The sequence below is a fragment of the Protomyctophum parallelum genome (genome assembly GCF_964188405.1).
Source record: "Protomyctophum parallelum genome assembly, chromosome: 2".
NCBI lineage: Eukaryota > Metazoa > Chordata > Actinopteri > Myctophiformes > Myctophidae > Protomyctophum > Protomyctophum parallelum.
Genome location: NC_139699.1, coordinates 58534473 through 58553029, shown reverse-complemented (window position 1 = coordinate 58553029; position 18557 = coordinate 58534473). Strand labels below are relative to the sequence as shown.

Sequence of the window (18557 nt, the reverse complement as noted above, 5' to 3'; positions counted from 1 at the left end):
TCTGTGATATGTAGGCTATGCCCAGGAATTTAAAGTTATCAACTATATGTCGACAGATGACCCTTTGATGGAAATGGGGGTGTGGATGCCTTTGGACTTCCTAAAGTCTACAATGATTTCTTTGGTCTTATTGGTGTTAAGATTTTATTTTTAAGTTAAGTTTTTTGAAGTTAAGTGTTTTTAAAGGTTTTTTTGAAGTTAAGTTTTTTTGTGTTTTTTTAAGATTTTATTTTTAAGTTAAGTTTTTTGAAGTTAAGTGTTTTTAAGGGGTTTTTTAAGTTAAGTTTTTTCTTTTTCATTTTAAGTTAAGGTTTTTTTTAAGTTAAGTTTTTTTTAAGTTAAGTTGTGTGTGTGTGTGTGTGTGTGTGTGTGTGTGTGTGTGTGTGTGTGTGTGTGTGTGTGTGTGTGTGAGTGCGTGCGTGTGTTTTGTGTGATACAGCTGCGCCCTCTGGTGGCGGGCGGGTGGTGTAACAGCGGGACAGACAGACAGACAGACAGACAGACATGATCTGCAGGGTCTCATAGTTAGTGCTCATTGCATTCGCAATGACTGTCGTAGAGCGTGTGAACCATATGGCTACTGGCTACTGGCTAGTATAGGCTAATAATGTAACGCGCACCACCTGTGGTTCCACCACCACCAGCTTCCACCAAAGTACAATTCTACCCTGGTGTGAATTACTGTGTGAAATGAATCATGATGTGAATGTAACGTACGTCTAAAGAGAGAGAGAGAGAGAGGGAGAGAGAGAGAGAGAGAGAGAGGGAGGGGAAAAAAAGAGAGAAAAAAAGAAATTAAGGGGCAATAATGCGGTAGCCTAAATATTTCTCTCAAGTCTCCTTTCCTGATTGGCTATCCAGGGGTAAACCCAACATTCCGCAGCAGTTCGCCTTAACAGGCTTTCCACTCTTAAGGAAGCACTATTCTCTCAACTCTAATATCTTCATAAACGCGTTTTTTACCAGTGGACTTCACTTCACGGCACGGGCTGAGGACTGACTTTAAACTGCATCTTTATTCTTGGATTGGGAAATTTAGAAAATGTTTGCGTCACCTGCAGTTATTGTCGTCATGGCCCTGTATTTCTGTCACATCCACCCTGCATATACACAGGTGAGCTACCCAATATGGTGTCCAGTGTCCACATAGGCTATATTAGATTGGATATTGGACTAATTTAAGGCCCATGGGCCATGTATTCTCAATACTCCGCAGACTGCACAGATTAAATAGCTATAAACCTATTGCCTTTGTGAGAACTGATGATGACTCACTGCATGAGGCTTTAAATATAATTTCGATGGCTATTTTATTAATTAATAGATAAAAGAAAACAAAATTCTAATTGAACTGTAGGTTAATGATGAAAAAAATAGGTAGGCCTAAATGTTTACATCTCAATTATACAGCATGTTTAGACGCACGCTCTCTCTCGCGCACGCACGCACGCACGCACACACACACACACACACACACACACACACACACACACACACACACACACACACACACACACACACAGCTTATCACGTTATCAGCATTGTCAAAGGCAGGCAGGACAAAAGGCCTGACAACCATGCAGTGACCTACAGGCCTTAATTGCTGCATGTATATATCAGACTGTATATTTTTGCACTCCTTTTGAAGAAGTCCGTGAGCGCCAGGACCCCAAATCTTGGGTCATCTGTAGCCTACCAATGGGCTGAATAACTCTCATAGTGATTTTTGGGAAGGTATACATCCCTAGTGCTAGGAAATACGTGATAGCATTGCATCTGTGGTAGCTTTCTGTGTGTTATCACACCATTTATAACCACATGCCAAAACACAAAATCCGAATGGAGCATTCTACTTCAAACTGATGGTTCTCTCCTATTATAGATCATATCTTTGATGAATGGTTGGGATACAGCTCAGACTATATACTTCTATGAAAAAAGTTGTTAAAATTAGCATATCTAGAAATGTTATCTATTACAGGAGAGACAACATATAGTGACTTTCTGTTTTCATGAAAGATGTAGCACAAAGGTTCCCTCTGTAAATAACTAAATGTTTAAAACCTGCATCTTAGAACATAAATTCTAAGGAAATGTTTTATGAAATTCAATAAACTAAATATAGTGTAAGTGTACAGTGTAAGTAATGCATAAGATAACTTTCCGTTCACCATTACATACATTAATATCACCTTTTAGTCCATTTGACACTTTTGTTCAATACCAAACCGTAAAATGCTGTTTCATATGAAGTAAGTTTTTGTTGTTGATTTGTATTTGGGGACAATTTTAGTTTGGTTGCCCAAACTTTGGTAATTGGCATAATCCAAAAAGGCCACTGACTGGCGAGCTCATTGGATTTAGAATGCATTCCTGAAGCTATTTTTATATATTTATATCAGGTTAATCTCACACGTTAAAGGTCTGGTCAATGCTAAATGTCACCTATGGGAGAACAACAAATAGAAACAACTATTTCTATTTCTATAACAACTTAAATTATACAAAATAACTGTCAATAACATCACAAGAACTGGTATTTGTAATAATAGCATAAGGAACTATGATAATATGTATCTTTTGCAACTACATTCAATATCTGTAAGCATCAACTCATAATCAGGATCAAGCCACAACATCCCCCTACACATAACCCAAATCCTGGTCTACCTCATAGTCAAAAGTATATATCCTCTTTATTATCAACATCACTTCTCATTTGTAGCTTCAACATCGCATCGGGTGTCAGGTCACCCTTAGCAAAATGTGGATCTCCCATCCAAATTGTGTGACATCACCCGAACTTTCAAGATGAACTTGGTGGTCTATGCCACATTCCACTTGTATACGAGTACAACTGTCATGGTACAACAGGAGCAACAGATTGTTACATTGTGACACCCAAGTCTGGGAAGTTCCCTGCCAGCAAAGTATTTTGTGCCCTTCGTTTGCACAGGGATATGAGGTTGCACTGGACTGTCCCATTCTAATGCTCTGTACTGTATACTTTAGGTCCACCCGATACACCTCAATACACCAACAAGGCAAGCACATCAGTTTATTCACTGAGCATGAGTCAGGGACATACAGTATACAGTATGATGCCTGCCTCATCATGACCAAATGCAGTATCCATCAACACTGAAGGTGTTCTTTCTTTCTTCTTTGCTAATGAAAGTTACAGGTATCTGGTGTGTGCGATATGAAGTGTGAGATTGCCATAATGACAGTAATCCTGAATCATATTCCATCATATTCTAGGGCTTTTGGAGAGAAATGACTCAAATGAGACGGTCACTTTAGACTAGAGTACTGCAGAGGGCGCGTGTGCGTGTGCGTGTGTGTGTGTGTGTGTGTGTGTGTGTGTGTGTTTGTGTGTGCGTGTGTGTGTGTGCATGCGTGTGTGTGTGTGTGTGTGTGTGTGTGCGTGTGTGCGTGTGTGTGTCACTGTTGCTCATTGAAGGTCGTTAATGTGTGAAGGCAATTATGTTTATGCACTGTCAAATAGGTCTATCTATTCTAAGGTAGCATATATCTGTATAGACATATTATCCTGCTCATTACTGTGCACAAATGCATTTTGAAAACCCCCACATTTTCAGTAAAGCGTGCACGCTGTGCGGCCCCCACACACCATCATTCTACAGTTCAATCTAGTTGAATACCCCTGCTGTAGGTTACAACAGCAAACAGCTGCATATCAATGGTAAGGTGAATACTGTGCGTGTCAACCAGTGACCATACTGTATCTGCTGCATGTTTGTACACACCTGCTTAGGAGATAGAACAGGGGTCCTCAACTAGAAATGCTGAAGGTCCACAAATAATTTTTGAATAAGAGTCTTGAATAAGTCTCATGCGCGCGCAAATAAAATTGCGTCACGGGCCACGTGGGCCCCATGGGGTGGGGCTGCCCCCCTCGCCCCACACCCCTAGAAACAACTATGCCTGTTTAGTAGGCTACAGTCAAACCGGGTCCCATCCCAACCAACCAATACTGGGGTGGAAGAGTATGAAAATATATTTTTTCACTTTGACAAATATTCATTATTCACCTAAAAATAAAATCCAATGTTGTTCATTCAACTGAATGTGTCACTGCTAGTGAGCCAGTTAAATGTGACTTGCCTAAGCCTGCAGTGCAGACACCCTGTTACATGTATTTTCAACATGCATTTCAACTCTTTTCAACTCTCTCGGGTACAGAAATCATTCTCCCAGATGCAAACCAAAACAAGTGTGTGCAAGTGTGTAGCCTACAGCAGGGACGTGCAGTGTCAGAGAAAATCCCGTGAGAGGGCACTTTTGGACAAAAATAGCAAATAGCATAGCAGATATGCACAAAATACAATATTGCATCAATATCATCACAAGCTTGTACTGTAAATCCAGCTATTTATGCGATTTTTTCAACATGTTTTTGATACAAAATAGGGCTTCTTAAATGATATAATATCACAATATTATATCCAACATCCCAGATTCATATCACAATACCGATATAATCGCCCAGCCCAAGCCCTATAACATCATCCATTTGAAGCCACATGAAATATGCTGCTGCAAGAGAAAGAGAGCTTTCACACTTTTTCATAAACACCAACTCCCCCTGCAGACCCCGACTAACCCGACTGAAGCCTCTGCAGCTCCCAGTTCTGTCCCAATCAGAAAGGTGTTTTCAACAAATATTGACTTTTCTTATATAACTCTTGTTGGACGCAAACACTCATTTGCTGTGTGAAAACACTCATGCATGACTGAGAGGACAGAGCAGGAAGGCAGAGAAGGAAGTTGTTGAATGAAAAAGAGTAATGAAGGAAAAAGGGAATTAGATGGAAAACAAGCTACTACCACTCCCCGGCTCTTTGAGCCAATCAGAAAGGAGGTTGTTAATACAGGTGGTGTTTACCCTAAGGGTTGTTTATACCATACTGACTGACCCCACATCGCACCGCCCATTGGCCCATTGCCCCATCAGCACCGCCCATTGGCCCATTGCCCCGTCAGCGACAGCTTGTTGTGAGAGCATTCGGAAAATACAGTAGATAGGCCTAGAGCAGTATAGCTGATTTCTTCCATGCTCCAAAAAAATACCCAAAACATTTTATATCAGTGCCTCTCAAACTCACAACGCATGTGAGCTTTAAAGATCTGTTATTGAGTAGAATTGGGCTCATTTTGCTGTACCTCCCCCCCTTCCCTCCCTCCCCCCACACACACAACCCTTGAGATACCCCACTTTAGAGTACATGTAAAGGTGTTTGATAATCTTCCTGCAGGGTCCTCATTCCATTGAATGTCAAAACAATTACTGCTGCTATAGATGACAAACCATGTTCATGGTCCTATGCTGAGCACAACCTTCAATCCTGATTCCTGAAATGTGTAATTCTGATGCCAAAATGAGCAGAAGAATAGAAGAATACAAGTGATAATTAACTTTCATGAGTCAAAGCTCATGTGAATTAAACGTCCATAATCTTTGCCAGGATCTCGTTGAATTACTAATAGTAGGAGTTCACCCGATAATTGGAACAAAACATGGTGAAGCAGAATTTCACTATTATGCACGACAAACCTGGAATAATATTCCAGGTTACATTAGGAAATCCCCAACCATAGCCGTTTTTAAGTCCAATTTAAAAACGTATTTATTTAACATTGCCTATCCCAATGATGTCTAATAACAGCTATAGTCTTGCCTGGGCTTTAAATTAGCTGTGTTTTCTGTTTTTATCAAAGGTGGGAGTATTTGTTGTAATTTATATGCTCCTATATCTTATTTTAATTGTATCTATTATAATCTGTATTCATTTTAAAGTGCACTGTTGCACTCTGTATTTGTTTTTATTCTGTAAACTAAAGCACTTTGAATTGCCTTGTGTATGAAAGGTGCTATATAGATAAAATTGCCTTGCCTTGCCTTGAATTCAGCATTAAATGTCAAGCTGCCGGACACTTTTAGCTGCAGGTTTGCAGCCAAAAATGAAAAAACTTAAAGACGGTTCTTCACATTTTTGTTCTTCCCTGGCTTCTACGCCGGTATACTGTAGGACTGTCCCAGTCGCCAGGAGATGGAGAGTTCTCTGAAGCAGGTCCAGAAGCTTCTCTCAGCCCATGAAGCCTCCTACCTGCAGAGCCTTCGTACTCTGAGGAAGAAGATCAACCTTCTGCAGGCTGCGTCTAGGCAGCCTGCAGCCAGAGCCAACAACAGTAAGTAGACCAGGGCTGGGCAACTTTAACGATGGAGAGGGCCACTAATCCACTATAGTTCCACACTCACTCCAGATGGCCACGTTGCATATTACTGTCGTAGCAAAAATAGCCGACACGTTTTGAGCTTGTAGATCAGCTATTTATGCTATATTTGAATTGAAATCCTGATTTGTTTTTGCTGTGTTTGAATTGGAATCCTGAAAAGTAATTTTTTTATTTTATTTCAAATGCATTTATAGTACTTATGTTAACTTTATGAACTTAAATGCAAATGCATTGGACATAAAAAAGACAATAAAATTCAAATACTAGTCATTCAGCTACTAGTAAGTAATTAAAGCGGGTCTTGTTTGGAATTGTAACAGCTGAAATCAATAGTATATCACTATTCATGATATTAACCTGAGGGCCACATTAAGTGAAGGTGAGGGCCGCATGTGGCCCCCGGGCCGCCAGTTGCCCATGCATGAAGTAGACCGCCCGCGTGGCAAAATATGGCCCCTGGAGGAGCTTTCTTGTGGCCCCATTCCAGATTCCAATGTAAATATTTATTACTTTTTTGGTGCGAAGGTGTAGCTATCACAGCCACCATGTTACAAAGCTACAAGTGCTTTATGATTTTTGCAATTCTGCCCAATTATTCTGCCTTACACATTAATTAAACATGGAGAAATAAACAGTGGCGTATAAAGTATTTGGAATCCATACCTGAGTAATAATGCTACTACTAAAGCTTGGATCAAAGTGTTGTAGTTCAGAAAAGTATCTGTCGTTATTATCAAAATCAAAGCCTGTGCACAATAAGGACTGCCACAGACATGATCCCATCAAACATAAAAATGAATGCAATACGAAGCACTTTACTTTATTTGTTTATTTTGACGGGACACCGCATACCAATAGCCCAGGCCCTACCATACCGACAGTATAGCACACACATGGTCAAGTGGTTAACCATTTGTTGTAGTCTTGGCCCCTGACTTAAAGTAAAAAAAAAAATGCTAATTGCACCATGATGTGTTGTATAAGCTTGTATATCTGCTATTACTTTATCTTTCAAAATGTTGATGTTTTCTTTATTTGTTTTATGTGGAAATGTTCACCTATTACATGCAAAAAATGAGGACGACTGGTTGAAAGTGATCAATTGTTCTACCTTTTCACCAACCACCTATACCTGCCCGACACACATTCTCAACAGGCACCTGCCCAAAACTGGATGTGCCCATCAACGGCAGAAAACTGGGCAAGGCCCAGACCGTGGGCCATGAGGTGCACCTCCTTTGTGACGCTGGCTACGAACTGCTGGGCTCAGAGAGCAGGGTTTGCCAGGAAAGCCTGACCTGGAGCGGCCAGCAGCCCACCTGTCGTAGTGAGTCCCATGACCGCCTGCTACATGATGCTAACTCGCTAGACAGCAGCAGTGTTGTTTTTGCCAGCAAATTTCTATTTTAGTCTTTTAGTCTTTTAGTCTTTGGACTGAAACTTCATTTTGTTTTTGTCATATTTTAGTCACCTGGAATGCTTTAGTGGTAGTCTAGTTTTTTGTCGACTAAGTGTCATGCGATTTTAGTCGACTAAATCTACAGTTTATTTAGTCGAATAAAATGTATTTTGGCAGGCCTTGATGCCGTTGTAATGACAGATTTTACACTTACACTTAATAGCCGATCTGTAAAATCTCTTGTCCACTAGTCCCTTCCTAACATTTTAGTCTAGTTTTTATTTGTTGACGAAATTGTCAATATATTTAGTCTTAGTTTTAGTCATCATAGCTTTAGTTTCCATTTAGTTTTCGTCAGTGAAAAAAGGTAGTCGGCGAACATTTTTCGTCTTAGTTTTAGTCGACGAAAACAACACTGCCTGGTAGATGATGCTAACTCGCTAGACAGCAGAGACCTCAGCGTTACTGTTACACTAAGCCCTCTCCTCTCCCCACTGCACCGTGACTATACATACTGGACACTAAGCCCTCTCCTCTCCCCACTGCACCGTGACTACATACTGGACACTAAGCCCTCTCCTCTCCCCACTGCACCGTGACTACATACTGGACACTAAGCCCTCTCCTCTCCCCACTGCACCATGACTACATACTGGACACTAAGCCCTCTCCTCTCCCCACTGCACCATGACTACATACTGGACACTAAGCCCTCTCCTCTCCCCACTGCACCATGACTACATACTGGACACTAAGCCCTCTCCTCTCCCCACTGCACCATGACTACATACTGGACACTAAGCCCTCTCCTCTCCCCACTGCACCGTGACTACATACTGGACACTAAGCCCTCTCCTCTCCCCACTGCACCGTGACTACATACTGGACACTAAGCCCTCTCCTCTCCCCACTGCACCGTGACTACATACTGGACACTAAGCCCTCTCCTCTCCCCACTGCACCATGACTACATACTGGACACTAAGCCCTCTCCTCTCCCCACTGCACCGTGACTAGATACTGGACACTAAGCCCTCTCCTCTCCCCACTGCACCATGACTACATACTGGACACTAAGCCCTCTCCTCTCCCCACTGCACCGTGACTAGATACTGGACACTAAGCCCTCTCCTCTCCCCACTGCACCATGACTACATACTGGACACTAAGCCCTCTCCTCTCCCCACTGCACCGTGACTAGATACTGGACACTAAGCCCTCTCCTCTCCCCACTGCACCATGACTACATACTGGACACTAAGCCCTCTCCTCTCCCCACTGCACCATGACTATATACTGGACACTAAGCCCTCTCCTCTCCCCACTGCACCATGACTATACATACTGTTACACTAAGCCCTCTCCTCTCCCCACTGCACCATGACTACATACTGGACACTAAGCCCTCTCCTCTCCCCACTGCACCATGACTACATACTGGACACTAAGCCCTCTCCTCTCCCCACTGCACCATGACTACATACTGGACACTAAGCCCTCTCCTCTCCCCACTGCACCATGACTACATACTGGACACTAAGCCCTCTCCTCTCCCCACTGCACCATGACTACATACTGGACACTAAGCCCTCTCCTCTCCCCACTGCACCATGACTACATACTGGACACTAAGCCCTCTCCTCTCCCCACTGCACCGTGACTACATACTGGACACTAAGCCCTCTCCTCTCCCCACTGCACCATGACTACATACTGGACACTAAGCCCTCTCCTCTCCCCACTGCACCATGACTACATACTGGACACTAAGCCCTCTCCTCTCCCCACTGCACCATGACTACATACTGGACACTAAGCCCTCTCCTCTCCCCACTGCACCATGACTACATACTGGACACTAAGCCCTCTCCTCTCCCCACTGCACCGTGACTACATACTGGACACTAAGCCCTCTCCTCTCCCCACTGCACCATGACTACATACTGGACACTAAGCCCTCTCCTCTCCCCACTGCACCATGACTACATACTGGACACTAAGCCCTCTCCCCACTGCACCATGACTACATACTGGACACTAAGCCCTCTCCTCTCCCCACTGCACCGTGACTACATACTGGACACTAAGCCCTCTCCCCACTGCACCGTGACTACATACTGGACACTAAGCCCTCTCCTCTCCCCACTGCACCGTGACTATACATACTGGACACTAAGCCCTCTCCTCTCCCCACTGCACCATGACTATACATACTGGACACTAAGCCCTCTCCTCTCCCCACTGCACCATGACTACATACTGGACACTAAGCCCTCTCCTCTCCCCACTGCACCATGACTACATACTGGACACTAAGCCCTCTCCTCTCCCCACTGCACCATGACTATATACTGGACACTAAGCCCTCTCCTCTCCCCACTGCACCATGACTACATACTGGACACTAAGCCCTCTCCTCTCCCCACTGCACCATGACTATATACTGGACACTAAGCCCTCTCCTCTCCCCACTGCACCATGACTATACATACTGGACACTAAGCCCTCTCCCCACTGCACCATGACTACATACTGGACACTAAGCCCTCTCCTCTCCCCACTGCACCATGACTACATACTGGACACTAAGCCCTCTCCTCTCCCCACTGCACCATGACTATATACTGGACACTAAGCCCTCTCCTCTCCCCACTGCACCGTGACTACATACTGGACACTAAGCCCTCTCCTCTCCCCACTGCACCGTGACTATACATACTGGACACTAAGCCCTCTCCTCTCCCCACTGCACCGTGACTACATACTGGACACTAAGCCCTCTCCTCTCCCCACTGCACCGTGACTACATACTGGACACTAAGCCCTCTCCTCTCCCCACTGCACCATGACTACATACTGGACACTAAGCCCTCTCCTCTCCCCACTGCACCATGACTACATACTGGACACTAAGCCCTCTCCTCTCCCCACTGCACCATGACTACATACTGAAAACGCCACTACAGAAAGCCCCACTAAGCTACAATATGCAAGAGAATAGAATGCAAGCTGATATATATAATGACTTGAGCCATTTCTTGTTTTAACATTCTTGAATGAACACTGAAACCCTATAGGCCCCGTAATTTCTCCTCTATATACAAAATGTATTCACCAAAGATTAATTGATCTAGCTAATTTAGCCAAATGTTCGCTCCCATGTATATGAAATGTGCGTCACGCCGAGGACTTTGCTGTGCAGCTGCATTGCTTCTGATAACATCTCCCATCCTTTCTCTCTCCACTTCGGCCCATCACTCATCCCTGTATCTGCTCCGCCAATCTTCTCTCACAGTCTTGTCATCGTCTTCTCCTGTGTGGCCGCCCCCCATCCTTCTCTTCACCATATCATTTCACGTGCATCGCATGCTCATGTTTCCCTTTTCTCCGTACACTTTCTTGGTCATCCAGAGAGGTTATTCGATGCGGCGATATCTGATATTGTGACTCGCGTCCCTTCTGACAGCTTGCCCATTTTCAAGATATTGCTTCAAAGGCTGTCTTGGGTGGCTTCAAACTCGATTACTCCGTCTCACTTTCTCTCTCTCTTTTCTTATTGAGCTGCACTACCTATCAAACTGTCTGTCTGTCTGTCTGTCTGTCTGTCTGTCTGTCTGTCTGTCTGTCTGTCTGTCTGTCTGTCTGTCTGTCTGTCTGTCTGTCTGTCTGTCTGTCTGTCTGTCTGTCTGTCTGTCTGTCTGTCTGTGTCTGTCTGTCTGTCTGTCTGTCTGTCTGTCTGTCTGTCTGTCTGTCTGTCTGTCTGTCTGTCTGTCTGTCTGTCTGTCTGTCTGTCTGTCTGTCTGTCTGTCTGTCTGTCTGTCTGTCTGTCAGTCAGTCAGTCAGTCAGTCAGTCAGTCAGTCAGTCAGTCAGTCAGTCAGTCAGTCAGTCAGTCAGTCAGTCAGTCAGTCAGTCAGTCAGTCAGTCAGTCAGTCAGTCAGTCAGTCAGTCAGTCAGTCAGTCAGTCTGTCTGTCTGTCTGTCTGTCTGTCTGTCTGTCTGTCTGTCTGTCTGTCTGTCTGTCTGTCTGTCTGTATTGCACCTCCATACACGCATGAACACACACACACACACACACACACACACACACACACACACACACACACACACACGTGTTAAACGTATAGCCGATGGTTTGCCTTGTATAACCCTCCTCCACTGCCGTCTTCCAGACATCAACGAGTGTTCGTCCTCGCCCTGCCTAAATGGGGGAACTTGTGTGGACGAGGTGAACCAGTTCACCTGTACCTGCGCCAAAGGCTGGGCTGGAGCGACCTGCCAGAGCCCCACGCCAACATGTAGGTACTATATATTCAGTCCCCTGCACGCTGCAGGGGATCACTTACTGCATGACGGCATGCGTACATACATGCACAACACGACGTCAGTGTTGTTTTCGTCGACTAAAACTAAGACGAAAAATGTTCGTCGACTACCTTTTCCACTGAAGAAAACTAAATGGAAACGAAATTAAAACTATGCTATGGTGACTAAAACTAAGACTAAATATACTGCCAATTTCGTCGACAAATAAAAACTAGACTAAAATGTTAGGAAGGGACTAGTGGACAACAGATCCAGTATAAGTCATTTTACACTTGGTTGCATGCTGAAAATAGCCGATCTACAAGCTCACAACGCGTCGCGCTGCGACGCGTTGTGAGCTTGTAGATCGGCTATTTTCAGCAAGTGTAAAATAAGTCATTATGACGGCAACAAGGCCCGCAAAAATACATTTTAGTCGACTAAATCACCTGTAGATTTAGTCGACTAAAATCCTATGACATTTAGTCGACTAAAACTAGACTAACACTAATACATTCCAGGTGACTAAAATGTGACTAAGACTAAGTGAAAACTATTCACGAGACTATGACTAAAACTAAAATAGAAATTTGCTGCCAAAAACAACACTGCAACACGTGCAGCTATAGTGTCGTTTTTTTTAATGCAATTTCAGATCACACTTATGCCACTGCAGGCAATCAAGCTCCCCGGCCGGGGCACTGCAGGCATGGAGTTGCACTGACCTCTATATTATAAGGACATGCAGTATACTGTATATCAAGCAGTTACACATAAACCCCAGTGTCCCTATTCTGAGCATGTTGTTACAGGCCAAAATATCTCAAAGATATAGCCTGAGCCTATATGCTTAATGTACACTCCGTCGTACGGCGCGGCCACACTGTGAAAATAGCAGATCTAAAGCGTAAGCGGACGCTGTCAGGCTTATACGTGGTTAGATGATGTACAAATGCATGCACCAGAAAGACATCTGATGCGATTTTATATTCTGATGCTCCCTCTCTAAAATATATTTACATCCATTCATTTAACCCATTCTGACCTGAGATCAGATCCATACGAGGTTTCCACTGGACACACACTGGTCTGATTAACCCATTCTGACCTGAGATCGGATTCTAAAAATGTCAGTCGTTCTTCGATTTTTCAATAGCTAAAGCACGACATGATGCTAACACCAAAATGGGTCCCTGTTCAGAATGGGTTAACTTGTCAGTGGGTATAGAATACACCATATTAACGTTTAGTTTAAATAACATCAGTCGAGACTGTTGCTTGAGCGCCATGCAGCTCCCTGATGTGGCTGGAGCAGTGCACACTGAATCAGTGTGGCGGAGTTTGGTTTTGTTTCTCGGTGTTTATTTTCATTCCATACAGTATGGTACTGTAAAGAGTTAGATGCTGCCGGCCCATGTGGGTTTTAAATGGAGCCTGACCATGACAGGCCTGTCTCTTGCTGACCGGCTCTAACACTGCCAGGCCTGTGTGGTCTTTATTTATACTCTCTGACAGCCCTTCAGTACATCATCTTACATACACACACTCGCACGTGCACACGCACGCACGCACGCACGCACGTACGTACGCGTGTACAGAAACCACACACATTGATTGAAGTATTTATTTACAGTTTGTAGAATTACAGTACATTTCAAGCACAACTCGATACAAAAACTGTTAACGGTGAGTGGACGACGCCATAAAGCATTACACTTGTTTACAACAGGGCCCACCGTTTTCAATTCATCATAACATTTAGATACGTACAAATATACACTTATGCCAAAAATCACACCCGTGTGAAGTGAGGGGCACTAATATAATTATTAAAGTCTAACTCATGTTGATTAGGTGATGTAATGGTGATTTAAAACAAACGGTGCCAACACAAACATTAAATGCCATTAACAATAAAGAGACAATATGACGTAATGAGTTACAAAATGACATAAGTTTTCCCTTCAGTGTCAATGGCGTTTAATAAACAAACATTGAACTAAAGACAAACATTAAAACCTGTATATAGGAGGGGCTAGCGCCCCTCCAAAAACAGGATATCATCATAAAGGAGGTAAAAACATATATAGTGAGGGGAAGTGTGTGTGTTTGTGTGTGTGTGTGACTGTGTACGTGCCTGTGTGTCTGACCCCAATGCGCCCCCAATTATCTCACAGCTCAAAACAGCTGCAGGGGTCAATAGGTCATACTCGGAGTTGGACGGACATAGGGACAGCTAGACATAAGGGAGCGCTGTACTGTAGCCTAGTATGACTCCATGATAAGCGGTGTGTCACAAATGAAATCAAGGACTCGATGACTTGAACAATTCCCCACTTTGTCTGTCCTTTCCTGTCCTCTGGGCATTATAGTCTTCATCACTTTGACAAACACGTCTGCAGCCACGTCGTCCCACGCAGCTGCCGCTGCCACCACCTTGCCAGCCGCCACCACCGGGCCGCACGTCCGTCCGTCGCGCTGCACGCAGGTCCAGGGCACCACCCACTGCACCTGTGAACCAGGGTACACCATCTCTGGCAGAGACAGCACCACCTGCACCGGTGGGACTAATTAAAGCCCTTCAATTTGTCACGATACTTGTTTGAGGTGTAATTTGAGGTGCTATATCATCGTCACTGTCATGCAGAAACGTCCATATTTCAATGTATCCCCCCCCCCTCCCCTGTAAAATAATAAAGCCCTACTACTTTGTTGTACAAGAGTGTCACTCAAAAATAGCTAAAATAGCCGATCTACAAGCTCACAACGTGCCACAAAGTGTGGTGTTGTGAGCTTGTGGATGTGCTATTTTCACTATTTTAGAAAGGAGTTTTTGAGATTCTAAATAAATAAATATGGAGCCAATGAAAAGTATATAACTACATTGCATCCATTTGAAACACATGTTCCTTTTTTCGTTTTCCTGAACAGTAATGGTTTTGGACATACTGTGCGAGGTTTTCACTCGACAGTGATGATATATACTGTAGGTTGTAACATGTTGGTGTGTGTGTGTGCGCATGAGTGTTCTTTTACAGATATTGATGAATGCGAGCTCTTCCATAACGGACAAGCTGGCAGACTATGCTTACATGTCTGTGTCAACACTCCTGGGAACTACCGCTGTACCTGCCCTGCTGGCTACAATGTGACCCGTGATGGACGCAGCTGCAGAGGTACGTATATGTACGCGTTTGTTTGCTTGTTTGCAGTATTTCAAAAATAGCTCACAGTGGGTTGCAATGTGACACCACAAGGTTGAGATTATTTTGCGACGATACATTTTTCCACTTTAGTAACATTTTGAACATTTCTGGAAGGTTTCTTTTAAACGTGATATTCCATTGCGACCCTTAAGAAACGGGTCTGCGACCTGCAGAGTTGGTCACAGCCGCATGTTAAGGAGCCAGCTGCTGTATGGTATTCACAAGTCTACTTCACGCCGTCATGTAAAAGAGCAGAGACAAAAACTCTGTAAGACAAGACAACAACACATTCACACTGCGTCGCAACATTCATCACCGCACAGTGGGAACTTTCCACACCACAGACTGTTGGATGGCTTTCCTTCAGGGGGCTGAATCCAGCCTGTCCAATTTGTACTCTTGTCCCCTTAAACAAATAAATAAAGGGATAGGTGAACAGTTCAATATGAAGAAAAGATGTGAAGTACCCTGTAGCCTGTCATATCAATAATCACTCATCCCAGCTCCCTTATAGGTTTCAGGGCATAGAGCAGGTTCCGCTTCAGAGAGGGGGTGATGTTGACAGGAGGTTAATATGCCAGAGAGTGCTATACTGGATCCATACCCTGGAAAGTAGAAAGTTTACAACCTCTAGGTGGTTAAAATGAGGATTTTCAGAACAAACAAAGAGGAGGTGCTGGCCATGGGAGACAAACTTGAACAAGAAGGAGAGGTCGCACAGCTTGTAGTCACGATGCAAAAAAACCTGTTTATTTTAAGAACACCAACGTTTTGGCACCAAATGCCTTCTTCAGGGTAGGTAAATTAAATGAGGATTTTGACATGAGTGTACTATCAATAAATCACAATGGTTTATATCCCCCATGCTTTACGATAGCTACTGCTTGCACTGTGTTGCATTTTCTATTGTTTTATTTGTTTGGTTTGTAAATAATCTTTTTGGTGTTTCCTGACTCAGTGGTCACTTGTTGTGTCGTTTGGGTTACTTTATTCTAGGTCTGTGGTGAGACCCACACTGATTGCTTTATGCCTGAAGAAGGTCTGTAACTGAAAGCTATATACAAATTAGAAAGTAACCCTTGAGTGTGCATATAGGCTGCCTTTTACAAAGCTTAAAATTAAAACAAAATACAAGATACAACAAGTAACTCACCCTCACAACTACAGTACATTCAGTAGCCTACGCACGCACGCACATTTGTAAAGCAGCAGAAACTAAAAGTAATAAAGCACTTTTAAATCGTTTAAATCAAATCTGTGATGATTCGGATGTTTATTCAACCAAGGCAAAACACATTTGTAATGCAGAACTTTTAGGGTCTTCGCGTCAAATGTCTTATAGTCAGCTGCTACCAGTCATCATCGCAGCCAAGAAAATAAGTGGTCAGTCACAGGAGACAACTTTATTCTACGTAACTGTACTTTTTCTCCAATACCAGAAATAAATTCACCACAAAGTGTGAGAGGGTACAATATTGCACAACATATTCCACGGTTTTTAGCCCCACACGCTCTGTAAGCTACAAGCTTTTCGGTGCGTGAAACGATGTGCAATCAAGTATGAATCAGGCGTAAGGAGCATCATGGCTACTGGAGCTGCAAGGGAGGCTTTTACACTCTTTTGTTTTAGAGAGAATTTCTGCGTCAATGAATTTTCCCACCTTGACTTTAATTTATATTGCGTTCTTTATATTTTCTCTCTCCCTGCATCACAGACATTGATGAGTGTGCGGCCAGACAGAGCAACTGCACGAGAGACCAGATGTGCATTAACACCTATGGAGGATTCCAATGTGTCCGTGTGGAATGTCCTCGCATCCGCAATGCTACCTATGTCAAGACCGCTCCATCGTGAGTGCTGTAATATCTCATCATAAATAAGTGTTTAAGCAATAAACCCAAAGACGATATATATGGCATGCCCCATGAACAAGTAAATTGAAAGAACATTTCTTAGGCAAGTTTCCCTGCAGCTCCATTCAACTCCTGCTTATACCTCTGTTTTCCAGACGTTGTGAACGTAACCCTTGTCCTGTGGACAACAAGGCGTGTTCTCAGACCCCCAACTCCTTCTCCTACCACTACCTATCAGTCGTGTCGAACCTGTCTGCCCCCCGTGTCATGTTTCGTGTGTCAGCCATGCGTCCAATGGGCGACACGCTTCGCTTCTCCCTGCTGGGAGGAAAGCAGGCTCGACGCCACTTCACGGTGCAGCGCTCAGACCGGCAGACGGGTCAGCTGATGCTGGTGAGCCCGGTGCCGGGCCCCCTCACGCTGGAGGCTGAGGTGGAGATGGTTGAGCTGGAGAAACGCGTCCAGCTGGGGAGGTACATCACCAAAGTCACCATGTTTGTGTCCCAGTATGAGTTCTAGGAAGAAAGGAGGTTGGGAAACTGGAATAGGAGAAAGGAAAGTGGAGGAAGGGAATGAGTACTCCCACTAGGGTTTATTGTTTAAACAGATCATGGAGCTTAAACAGCTTAAACAGCCAAATGCACTACAGTAGGTCAGGTATGTGTGTTAGACTAATATGATGGAGTAATGGACATTTTAAATGATAATTTTAAGATAAACCTTTAACCTGAATACTAGGTGTATTGCCACTCAAATAATGGCGGCGCAACAGCGTCGCTGTTTTGCACAGTTGCGTGCAATGCATTCAGGAACGGTTGTCTTAATGGCGATGTACGTGGAGAGTAACACGAGAAGAAGTGGACGTGTCTCAGAAGACAGAGCAGATGTTTTGGAAGGATCAAGTTTTGTACCATTTATCATTATAAAAGCAGCAGGAATGAGAGGTGTCCAGTTGTGCATCTTTCTGGCATCTGCTTCACGGGTGTGGAGGAATTAGTTTGAGAGTGTGCTATATGCAGCCGTGCCATTACAAATTAAATGTTATACTGTATACAGTATGTGATCTCAAGAGGAATCTTGTATGTTTTATTTATATTCTGTTTCAATATAACCCTGCTCAAAATGTGCTTTCTACTAATACAAATCATTATTAAACATCATGAAGACAATAAAAAAATTGTCATTTATTATTGTCATTTTACTTTTAGAATGTGCTGTTCTGAGTCACACAGTAATGTTGTCCGTGTTGATCATTTGTAACCATGTGATGATGGTCACATTTTGTACACGCTCCGGGTTATGAGGATTTTTAGTATACTGTAGGAGAAGGTTGATGTGTGCAAACTGTGGTCTGGGAAGCACTTGGTCTCTCGCAGTACAGAGGTGTGCTGTTCAGCGGACAGCCAGCCTAAGACGCTGTGCTCAAAGAGCTACTATGTCCTTACAGTGCATGAATGACGTTACCTTTCACTCACACAAAAACAAACACACACATGAATACGCACGACACACACGCGGCCCCACAAGCCAAGTAA

General features: G+C 43.7%; 1 protein-coding gene across 1 annotated transcript; it reads left to right on the top strand.

Annotated features, from left to right (window-relative positions):
• The first annotated feature begins 875 nt into the window (after positions 1 to 875).
• LOC310855235 (fibulin-7) lies at positions 876 to 18183 on the top strand. Its single transcript, XM_083760157.1, has 8 exons — positions 876 to 1114; positions 6054 to 6213; positions 7418 to 7588; positions 11830 to 11955; positions 14335 to 14523; positions 15001 to 15138; positions 16884 to 17019; positions 17178 to 18183. The coding sequence occupies exons 1-8, from the start codon at positions 1043 to 1045 to the stop codon at positions 17539 to 17541; spliced, it is 1356 nt and encodes a 451-aa protein (XP_083616283.1). The 5' UTR covers positions 876 to 1042; the 3' UTR covers positions 17542 to 18183.
• The last annotated feature ends 374 nt before the right edge of the window (positions 18184 to 18557 follow it).